Source organism: Pseudophryne corroboree, chromosome 9 (genome assembly GCF_028390025.1).
Source record: "Pseudophryne corroboree isolate aPseCor3 chromosome 9, aPseCor3.hap2, whole genome shotgun sequence".
Classification (NCBI taxonomy): domain Eukaryota; kingdom Metazoa; phylum Chordata; class Amphibia; order Anura; family Myobatrachidae; genus Pseudophryne; species Pseudophryne corroboree.
In genome coordinates this window covers 467,892,218-467,904,673 of record NC_086452.1, presented here as the reverse complement: position 1 = coordinate 467,904,673, position 12,456 = coordinate 467,892,218, and the positions used below count along the sequence as shown (strand labels likewise).

Sequence of the window (12,456 nt, the reverse complement as noted above, 5' to 3'; positions counted from 1 at the left end):
TATTTCATTTTATTATTTTAACAAGTACATGGATGTACTTGTTAAAATAACACTGGGATGCCGGCCTGGAAGCCCCGAGATGGCTAATGTAACGGATAGAGTGGGTGATATCGCGGAGGGTAATGTCTGGACGCTAAATCAATGTAAAAGGTGATAGTGCTGTGCAGTGCAGTGGGTGTGCAGTCAGGGCCGTTGCTAGAGTGTTCGCCGCCCCCCTGCAAACTATAAATTTGCACCCTTGCATACTTTACAAACGCACAGCGCACATAATGACCCCTGTAGTAGAGGCACTTACACATGTAATGCCCCCTGTACCAGAGACGCTTACACATGTAATGCCCCCTGAACCAGTGACGCTTACACATGTCACGCCCCCCCCTGTACCAGTGAGGCTTACACAAGTAACACCCCCTGTAGCAGTGACGCTTACACACGTAATGTCCCCTCTACCAGTGACACTTACACACGTAACGCCCCCTGTACCAGTGACGCTTACACACATAACGCCCCCCCTGTACCAGTGCAGCTTACACACGTAACGCCCCCTGTACCAGTGACGGTTACACACATTATGCAGCAGTCACACATACACACACACAACAGACACATATATATACAAACACCCATACATACTGTACATACATTACACACATACACAGTCACACATATACACAATATACACAGACACTGTGTATACACACACACACACACACACACACACACACACTCACTCTCTTTCCAGACACTTATCTAATGAAGTCTGCCTGGCCAAAGCTGCAGCAGCTCATCCTCCTGCTGCAGCATGGTCCCGTGTAGCTCTGCCCCTTACTCCCATCTAGCTCCGCCCATTTTGCCTCCGTCCCGGCCACTGAATGTCACACAGGGGGGGAGAGGGGGGAGAGGAGGCTTTGTGCTGCCGGCGTCGTGGGGGAGAAAAGGTTTTGTGCTTTTGGCGCCGCTGCATGTGTGACAGCAGCCGGCAGCAGCAGGGATAGTAGCAGAAGCTCAGCACAGGGATGCAGAGCAGGGAGAACGCCTCTCCTTCCTGGTGCCTCCCTGCACTGCATCTCTTTGCTGAGCGGCTAGCGCCGGGCCTGTGTGCAGTGTCACTGACACTGACACCGCACAGCACTCTCACCTTTTACATTGATTCAGCCAGTCACTCAGTTCTGCCAACTAGTCACTATTGTTACCACCAGTGTCCCAACGCGCCGCATTACAGGGAAGTAGACACACTAAATAAACTACAACTCCCAGCAGGCCTTAGCGCCTAAGCATTCCGGCCCTTAGGGCTGCTGGGAGCTGTAGTTTATTGAGTGCATCTCCTTCCCTGTAATGCGGAGCGTTGGGACACCGGCGCAAACAATAGTGACTGCCTGCTGTGTGAGTCTCCGGGAGAGCCACTGCCAAAGGGAGGACAGCAGCTTAGCTACTGACAGGAGGAGAAGCAGGATAAGCATTACCTGCCCCTCCCTCACTCACAGTATTTCCGGGCCCCTTCCGTGGCACCCCCACACACCCTCTCCAGCACCCGCGGTAGCTCCAGGCCCCCCCCCCCCACCTGCAGCAACCCCGCTCCTGCCGCACCAACGCATCTGCCCCTCCCCCACCCGGGACACCCCCACAACTGCTCCTCCCCCACCAGCAGTGGCTCCGGACCACCACCCGTGGCACCCACGCACCCTCCCCCACCTGTGGCACCTCCGCACCAGCCCCTCCCCCACCTGCGGCACCACCGCAACCACCCCTCCCGCGGCACCCCAGGTTCCCATCCCCGCACCCGCCACTCCCCCAACCACAGCACCTACTAGGTGATTCATCAGACCCTGCGTGCGCTGTTCACGCCGGGCTTCCACCCCTTAACCATTGCACGCCCTTTCTCCGTGCTATATTTAACCACTCACACAATTATGATTGGATGTAATACTTCATATAATAAAAATATTGCACGCCACAAGGGTGTGCAAGGGTTAAGGGGGCGTAGCCCCTTACGACAGTGCGAAGAGCACCCGTAGGGTGCGATGAATCACCTAGTTAGTAAATAAACCCTCATGTCTCTTTGCACCTACAATCTCTGATGCCTCCTCCTTATCTTCTCTCATGAACACACTCCGCTGCATCCTATGTCTCATGTCTCTTTGCCTCAGATGCTCTTCTCATCATGTCTAATATTAACTCTTTTGCTGTTTATTTGCTCACATGCATATAATTCATACTTGTAGCCATATTAGTCATTTATAGTTAATAACTACCCATGTATGTATTATTATTATTATACTCCAGTCTGCTCATGTATGTGTTATTGTGTATTCATGTTATGTATATTTCACCTAGACATGTCATAACTGCAAGATTGCCGAGTATTACAGAATGTGTGATGTACTATAAACAATTTGATGATGGTGACACTATAAATAGGAATAAACAGGAAATGATAGATAGATAGACAGACAGACAGACAGACAGACAGACAGACAGACAGACAGACAGACAGACAGATAGATAGATAGATAGATAGATAGATAGATAGATAGATAGATAGATAGACAGATAGTCATAAATGTGTTCTGTATTGTTGCTTATCTTCTGAGTAATGGAATGGAGAAATGGATGGTCTTTTCTTTTTTTCTTGATATATGTCACACGTCAGTTGTAACTTCTTTTCAGTTTCCCATCTTCTGTAATGCTCCTGTAAAAAGACCCTTTCACTGATATCACCCAAGGTCACAGGCTACAACTTTTTTTGTATTTCATCAAATTATATTTATTCTATATCTATAAAATTGGATAATGGTTCGTACTTTCTAAAATAATTTTTGTAAAACCAATTGGGTATACTCCTTTGGAACAGACTTTGCTGAAGTACACTTGGCCATTCCAGCAGGTTGGCTCCTTTTATAGCTACTTGAATCACCCGAAGCGTTTCGTCTTTCTCTCACTTTTACAAGGGGCATGTCATACAGAGATGCCGACAGGAAAGGATCATTCTCATTGGTTTTTGTGTGGGTTTCCTCCCATACTCCATGACAAGGAGCATGCTGGTAGGTTAATTGGCTTCTGACAAAAGTGAACCCTTGTGTGTAATCATGTGTCCAGGGCAGGGACTTATGTGAATGAACAAAATGATTTTTATAGGCAAAAGTAGGTCTGGACCGAGATAAGACCATTCTTTTATTACAGATCCATAGTCACATATTCATTGGCAGTCAATTTATTTCACATCTTAGGTCATTGTATTTTTACCAAGAAGTAAGCACAAAAGGTATTATTACAGCTTCTTATGAATTGCTGTTACTTGGTCAGAGTAGCACACGTATTCCTTATTACATTATTACTTATGCGGAACATAAAAGATATCTGAGACAATTATACTGTTTCCACCGGGGAAATCATCAGCTTTCACAGCGACGCTCACGCAGGGTAATTGCTGTTTTCCGCCATGTGATGTTAAGTCACAGATGCTGGAGCAGGAAACAAAAAGGAGATAAATTAGGATATTTCTCAGATTAGAACCCAAAGACTACAGATGGCTGCCTGTAACAGACAGTAACACGTGAGAAATGTATTATGCAGGGCCGAAACTAGGGGGGGGCTAGGGGGGCATGCGACCCAGGCGCAGGATTTAGAGGGGCGCTGAGTCAGACCCGGCCGCCGCGGAACTTTGTTACTACTTATCGCCGCTCCCGAGCGCTCCTGCTCGGGGGGCGGAGTTTTGCGGAATGACGCGTTGCGTCGTGACGTCACGACGCAAACGCGTCATTCTGTGAAGCCCCGCCCCCCGAGCAGGAGCGCTCGGGGAGAGGCGATAAGCATGAAGGAGGAGGCGGCCGGCGCGAGGGACGTGAGGCGGCGGGACCGAAGAGCAGGAAGACGTAAGTATTCTCTCTCTCTCTCTCCCCCCTCCTTCCCCCAACTTGAAACCTGCCTGCCGCTGCCGCACTGTGTAAAATGGGGACACCTGCCTATGGGGATACCTGCCTGCCGCACTGTGTAAAATGGGGGCACCTGCCTGCATACTATGTAATATGGGGGCACCTGCCTACGTACTGTGTAATATGGGGGCATCTGCCTGCGTGCTGTGTAATATGGGGGCATCTGCCTGCGTACTGTGTAATATGGGGGCACCTGCCTGCGTACTGTGTAATATGGGGGCATCTGCCTGCGTGCTGTGTAATATGGGGGCATCTGCCTGCGTACTGTGTAATATGGGGGCATCTGCCTGCGTACTGTGTAATATGGGGGCATCTGCCTGCGTACTGTGTAATATGGAGGCATCTGCCTGCGTGCTGTGTAATATGGGGGCATCTGCCTGCGCACTGTGTAATATGGGGGCATCTGCCTGCGTACTGTGTAATATGGGGGCATCTGCCTGCGTACTGTGTAATATGGGGGCATCTGCGGGCATCTGCCTGCGCACTGTGTAATATGGGGGCATCTGCCTGCGTACTGTGTAATATGGGGGCATCTGCCTGCGTGCTGTGTAATATGGGGGCATCTGCCTGCGTACTGTGTAATATGGGGGCATCTGCCTGCGTACTGTGTAATATGGAGGCATCTGCCTGCGTGCTGTGTAATATGGGGGCATCTGCCTGCGCACTGTGTAATATGGGGCATCTGCCTGCGCACTGTATAATATGGGGGCATCTGCCTGCGTGCTGTGTAATATGGGGGCATCTGCCTGCGTACTGTGTAATATGGGGGCATCTGCCTGCGCGCTGTGTAATATGGGGGCATCTGCCTGCGTGCTGTGTAATATGGGGGCATCTGCCTGCGTACTGTGTAATATGGGGGCATCTGCCTGCGTACTGTGTAATATGGGGGCATCTGCCTGCGTACTGTGTAAAATGGGGATATCTGCCTGCCGCGCTGTGTAAAATGGGGATATCTGCCTGCTGCGCTGTGTAAAATGGGGATATCTGCCTGCTGCGCTGTGTAAAATGGGGATATCTGCCTGCTGCGCTGTGTAAAATGGGGATATCTGCCTGCCGCGCTGTGTAAAATGGGGATATCTGCTTGCAGTGTTATTGTTGGTAATGTAGATGTAGTGTAGTGTAGTGTAATGAAGTAATATATAGTACAGCATATAGGGTATGTAGTGCAGTGTATAGGAGCATGTAATGTAGTGCAGCATATAGGGGATGGTGTAGAAGTGTAGTGCAGCATATAGGGGATAGTGTAGTAATGTAGTGCAGCATATAGGGACATGTACGTAGTGTAGTGTATAGGAGCATGTAATGTAGTGCAGTGTATGGGAGATAGTGTAGTAATGTAGTGCAGCATATAGGGGCATGTACGTAGTGTAGTGCAATATAAAGGGCACTTAGTGTAATCATGTAGTGCAGTAATGTGGTGCAATGTGTGGGGACACACAGGGGCTATGTGACAGATGCTTAGGACATTTGGGGCACATGAGGCGCAATTTTGTTCAATGGTATCCCCTTTCTAAATATTTGATAACATGATAATTTTTTGTGTAATGCGGGGGGGGCGCCAAAATGCTTCCTTGCCCCGGGTGCTGACAAGTCTAGTTTCGGCCCTGTATTATGTCTCATGTATTATTATTATCTCACTACATGGCTCTGCATGTCAGACTTATCTCACTACATGGCTCTGCACGTCAGACTTATCTCACTACATGGCTCTGCACGTCAGACTTATCTCACTACATGGCTCTGCACGTCAGACTTATTTCACTACATGGCTCTGCACATCAGACTTATCTCACTACATGGCTCTGCACGTCAGAATTATCTCACTGCATGGCTCTGCACGTCAGAATTATCTCATTACATGGCTCTGCACGTCAGAATTATCTCATTACATGGCTCTGCACGTCAGACTTATCTCATTGCATGGCTCTGCACGTCAGACTTATCTCACTACATGGCTCTACACGTCTGACTTATCTCACTACATGGCTCTGCATGTCAGACTTATCTCACTACATGACTCTGCACGTCAGACTTATCTCACTGCATGGCTCTGCACGTCAGACTTATCTCACTGCATGGCTCTGCACGTCAGACTTATCTCACTACATGGCTCTGCACGTCAGACTTATTTCACTACATGGCTCTGTACGTCAGACTTATTTCACTACAAGGCTCTGCACGTCAGACTTATTTTTTACTACATCGCTCTGCACGTCAGACTTATCTCACTACAAGGCTCTGCACGTCAGACTTATTTCACTACATGGCTCTGCACGTCAGACTTATCTCACTACATGGCTCTGCACGTCAGACTTATCTCACTACATGGCTCTGCACATCGGACTTATCTCGCTACATGTTTCTGCAAGTCAGAATTATCTCGCTACATGGCTCTGCAAGTCAGACTTATCTCACTACATGGCTCTGCACGTCAGACTTATCTCACTACAAGGCTCTGCACGTCAGGCTTATCTCACTACATGGCTCTGCACATCAGACTTATCTCACTACATGGCTCTGCATGTCATACATCTCACTACATGGCTCTGCATGTCGCACTTATCTCACTACATGGCTCTGCACGTCAGACTTATCTCATAACATGGCTCTGCACGAAATTTTTATCTCACTACATGGCTCTGCATGTCTGACTTACCTAACTACATGGCTCTGCATGTCAGATTTACCTCACTACATGGCTCTGCACGTCAGACTTATCTCACTACATAGCTCTGCATGTCTGACTTATTTCACTACATGGCTCTGCGTGTCAGACATATCTCACTACATGGCTCTGCATGTCAGACTCACTACATGGCTCTGCATGTAAGACTTATCTCACTACATGGCTTTTCATGTCAGACTTATCTCACTACATGGCTCTGCACGTCAGACTAATCTCACTACATGGCTCGGCACATCAGACTTAGCTCACTACATGGCTCTGCACGTCCGACTTATCTCGCTACATGGCTCTGCACGTCAGACTTATCTCACTACATGGCTCTGCATGTAATAATTCTACAGAATTAGATCTGTATATTAAACTTATCACCAGATACAGCTCTGTATATTAGACAATCACCAGATATGGCTCTCTATATTAGACTTATCACCAGATATGGCTCTGTATATTAGACTTATCACCAGATATGGCTCTGTATATTAGACTTATCACCAGATATGGTTCTATGTATTAGACTTATCAACAGGCATGGTTCTGTATATTAGACTTACCACCAGATACAGCTCTGTATATTAGAATAATCACCATATACGACTCTGTATATTAGATGATCGCCAGATACGGCTCTGTATATTAGACTTATGCCCAGACACAGATCTGTATATTAGACTATACCCAGATACAGCTCTGAATTTTAGACTTATCACCAGATACGGCTCTGTATATTAGACTTACCACCAGATAGGCCTCTGTATATTAGACTTATCATCAGATATGACTGTATATTAAATGTATCCCCAGTTATGGCTCTTTATATTAGACTTATCCCCAGATACAGCTCTCTATATTAGACTTATCACAAGACACGGCTCTGTATATTAGACTTATCACCAGATATGGCTCTGTATATTAGACTATCACCAGACATGGCTCTGTATTTTATACTTACCATCAGATATGCCTCTGTATATTAGACTTATCCGAAGATACTGTTCGTTATTTTAGACTTATCCCCAGATATCACTCTGCATATTAGACTTTTTATCAAATATAATTCTGCATAATAGACTATCACCAGACACGGTTCTGTATTTTAGCTTTATCACCAAATATGGTTCTGTATATTAGACTTATCATCAGATATGACTCTGTATATTAAATGTATCCCCAGTTATGGCTCTGTATATTAGACTTATCCCCAGATACAGCTTTCTATATTAGACTTATCACAAGACACGGCTCTGTCTATTAGACTTATCCCCAGATTCTGCTCTGTATTTTAGACTTATCCCCAGATATGGCTCTGTATATTAGAATGATCACCAGATACGGCTCTGTATATTAGAATTATCACCATATAAGACTCTGTATATTAGACGATCTCCAGATACCGCTCTGTATATTAGACTTATCCCTAGACATGGTTCTGAATTTTAGACTTATCACCAGATACGGCTCTGTATATTAGACTATCAGCAGAAATGTCTCTGTATATTAAATGTATCTCTAGATATGGCTCTGTATATTAGACTTATGCCCAGATGCAGCTCTGTATATTAGACTTATCACCAGATATGGTTCGTTATGTTAGAATTGTCCCCAGATATGGCTCTGCATATTAGACTTTTTATCAAATATAATTCTGCATATTAGACTTATCCCCAGATACGTTTCTATATTTTAGCTTTACCACCAGATATGGTTCTGTATATTAGACTTACCACCACATATGGCTCTTTAGATTAGACTTACCACTAGATATGGCTCTGTATATTGGAATTATAACCAGATACGTCTCTGTATATTAGACGATCGCCAGATACGGCTCTGTATATTAGACTTATGCTCAGACACGGTTCTGTATATTAGACTAATCCCCAGATACAGCTCTGAATTTTAGACTTATCACCAGATACAGCTCTGTATATTAGACTATCACCAGACATGGTTCTGAATTTTAGACTTACCACCAGATATGCCTCTGTATATTAGTCTTAGCATCAGATATGACCCTGTATATTAAATGTATCGATAGTTATGGCTCTGTTATTAGACGTATCCCCAGATACAGCTCTCTATATTAGACGTATCACAAGTAGAGATGCGCACCAGACATTTTTCGGGTTTTGTGTTTTGGTTTTGGATTCGGTTCCGCGCCGTGTTTTGGATTCGGACGCGTTTTGGCAAACCTCCCTGAAAATTTTTTGTCGGATTCGGGTGGTTTTTTTACAAAAAACCCTCAAAAACAGCTTAAATCATAGAATTTGGGGGTCATTTGGATCCCATAGTATTATTAACCTCAATAACCATAATTTACACTCATTTCCAGTCTATTCTGAACACTTCACACCTCACAATATTATTTTTAGTCCTAAAATTTGCACCGAGGTCGCTGGATGACTAAGCTAAGCGACACAAGTGGCCGACACAAACACCTGACCCATCTAGGAGTGGCACTGCAGTGTCAGACAGGATGGCAGATTTAAAAAATAGTCCCCAAACAGCACATGATGCAAAGAAAAAAAGAGGTACAATGAGGTAGCTGTGTGACTAAGCTAAGCGACACAAGTGGCCGACACAAACACCTGGCCCATCTAGGAGTGGCACTGCAGTGTCAGACAGGATGGCAGATTTAAAAAATAGTCCCCAAACAGCACATGATGCAAAGAAAAACAGAGGTACATTGAGGTAGCTGTTTGACTAAGCTAAGCGACACAAGTGGCCGACACAAACACCTGGCCCATCTAGGAGTGGCACTGCAGTTTTCTAGCGAGAGGATGAGTGCTTCCATCCTCATGTGAATCTGAACCACTAGCCATGAACATAGGCCAGGGCCTCAGCCGTTCCTTTCCACTCCGTGTCGTAAATGGCATATTGGCAAGTTTACGCTTCTCATCAGACGCTTTTAATTTTGATTTTTGGGTCATTTTACTGAACTTTTGTAGTATACTTGATGACCCAGAGGTAGAGCAGTGGACTACTGTACCGTACTGCTATATATTATATACAGGTGGTCACAGCAACATTCTGCACTGTCCTCTCTTACTATATATTGCGCACAACTAAAATGCAGCACAGGTATGGATGGATAGTATACTTGATGACACAGAGGTAGGTAGAGCAGTGGCCTACTGTACCGTACTGCTATATATTATATACAGGTGGTCACAGCAACATTCTGCACTGTCCCCTCCTACTATATACTGCGCACAACTAAAATGCAGCACAGGTATGGATGGATAGTATACTTGATGACACAGAGGTAGGTAGAGCAGTGGCCTACTGTACCGTACTGCTATATATTATATACTGGTGGTCAGCAAAATTATGCACTGTCATACTACTATATTATATACTGCGCACAACTTGAATGCACCACAGGTATGGATGGATAGTATACTTGACTACACAGAGGTAGGTAGAGCAGTGGCCTACTGTACCGTACTGCTATATATTATATGCTGGTGGTCAGCAAAATTATGCACTGTCCTCCTACCATATACTACAATGCAGGGATTAAAGTGGTCCTAGTGAGGTGGTGGAACTCATGGAGGAGGACCATGGAGGCAATAGGACCTGAGGAAGGAGTAGGTGGCTGCAGCTCATCAGTAACACTAGTGCCGCCTGTATCATCAATTGAAGCAGATGATGGGGTGGGCTTTTCTGCTGGAATTACTTTGCAGGGCAATGAAGATGGTGGAACTAGTTCCCCCTACCATTACAGGTGGTGGAACTTGGTTCCACCTTGTTCCCCCCCACTTTAACGCCTGCTATAATGCAGCACAGATATGGAGCGTTTTTCAGGCAGAGAACGTATAATACTGGTGGTCACTAGTCAGCAAAACTCTGCACTGTACTCCTCCTACTATATAATACTGCTGGTCCCCAGTACCCACAATAAAGCAGTGTGAGCACAGATATATGCAGCACACTGAGCACAGATATGGAGCGTTTTTCAGGCAGAGAACGTAGATATTTGCAGCACACTGAGCACAGATATTTGCAGCACACTGAACACAGTGATAAAGCCTAATATTTATCTTATTTAAAACACTCTAAAAGGTTAAAGAACACAGTACGCAATTGGCGCACGAGGTACCGTAAGGGTACGCTCTTAGCGTAGCGGACGCTGTATCGGGAGTGAGCCGCTCGAGCGACACAAACGCTCGCGAGAATACGCTGTTGGTATCGGGCACACTATAGGTGAGCGACTACCGTAATGCTACGCTATCAGCGTAGCGGACGCTCGAAACCACGCGGAGATCACGAGCGGCGCAGACGCTCACAAGATAACAATCAGTAGACCTTGAATGTAACACGCAGAAAGGATATTCTTATACTGTAGACCTTGTACTGAAACACTGTAGCGATATAACGCTGCTTAACCTTGTTTACACTAAAGCTGTTTGAGCGATAGAGACGCTCCTATTACCCTCTGCAATATAATAAACACTCAAATACCGGTCTAAGGGTCTAACGCCTTTTAAGGAAATGAATGAACGTTCAATCGCAAAAGAATAATACAGTACAAGTTATACACTACCAAAATAACATAGAATATCTAACCAAGTAACTACACATAAAATACAATAAAGATACAATTACTTTTAAAGGGGGAAGGAGAGAGAGAGAGAGAGAAAGTGAGAGAGAACGAGAGAGAATGGCTTATAACAATAAAGACAATATGATTGCAGAGAAACTTACGCACAAAGGGAAACAATCGCATGCGCCTTCTGGATATCCAGCTCCCGATTATCAGTGATGAGAACCGTTGAAGAGAATAGAGAGCTGGCCCAGATCGGCTTGTCCTTTTATACACTACACACAATACAGTACAATGGTCCCTATATTCTTATTGTTCATTGGACACAGGAATTCGTCTTTGCATTATAACAAAAGGTCATAGGTTGATTCATACAGGTGGGCTGTGACTATTCCTAACTGCTCAGGTGGGTGGGAAACTGGGTTTCCCGCCGCATGGGTAATAAAGTGCAAATACAGTAAATGTTCATAAACTTCTTATGTCCATAACTATTCGCACGAGCGATTAATCCGCTTCAAACCAACACCGGAATATTGCTAATTAAATACTCTTCCGATGGATACTAAACACCACTGTATAACCCCTGTCTGACCCTTCGTATCAAACAAAGAGGGATCTCTTTGTCTATGAACATGCTACATTAACTAAACTTTCAGATTCTATCAAAGGGACCATAATCTACAAAATACATTATATGGTTAAAATATGTTACGATTGAGTCGCACGCTAGACGCATACAAACTCTACCGTAAATGCGCATACCGTGCGCCCGCGGGTGCACGCAACAGCGAGTATGCGCACGCACGGGAGAGCTCATGCACGCGCAGCGGGGACACGCATGAGGTGCGAATATGGCAATGTGTAGCGTGATATTTTTCTGACTTTGACAGTCCACCCTTTGGCAGTCACCAATAACTGCCACTTTCTAAAACATTTCAAAAAGAGAAAAATATATGTCATGTATAATACATTTCTATGATTGGGTAGGGGAGGAGAGGAGAAGGTAGGAAAAGGGTATGACCTAGTGAGATAGCAGAAGCATGTGTGTATGAATCCATGTTTGGGGGGTCATGTATCATCGTGCCGTACGTGTTTTAAATCAAGCTTCGAGGTATTGCGAAGTATACATTTGAATTCCTTCTTATCCCGTGGTACGGGTCTGTGGATGGGCTGTCAAACTTTACCGAGCTCTTTTCGGCTTTTGGTTGCAACAAAATGGGGGAGCACATTTTAGTTGATGATACATGAATGGGGGAATATGTGATTGCTGATATCTGTGCCTGTATTCCCTATCG

At 45.3% G+C, this 12,456-nt stretch overlaps 1 protein-coding gene across 4 annotated transcripts in view; it reads right to left on the bottom strand.

Moving 5' to 3' along the window:
* Positions 1-3,142: 3,142 nt before the first annotated feature.
* LOC134958617 (inter-alpha-trypsin inhibitor heavy chain H3-like) overlaps positions 3,143-12,456 on the bottom strand; it is a 167,777-nt gene continuing 158,463 nt past the window's right edge. For all 4 annotated transcript variants that reach the window (XM_063941325.1, XM_063941326.1, XM_063941327.1 and 1 more), the window contains one exon: positions 3,143-3,461. In XM_063941325.1, the coding sequence (XP_063797395.1) occupies positions 3,332-3,461 (130 nt within the window). In that variant the 3' untranslated portion in view covers positions 3,143-3,331. The remainder of the gene's footprint in view (positions 3,462-12,456) is intronic.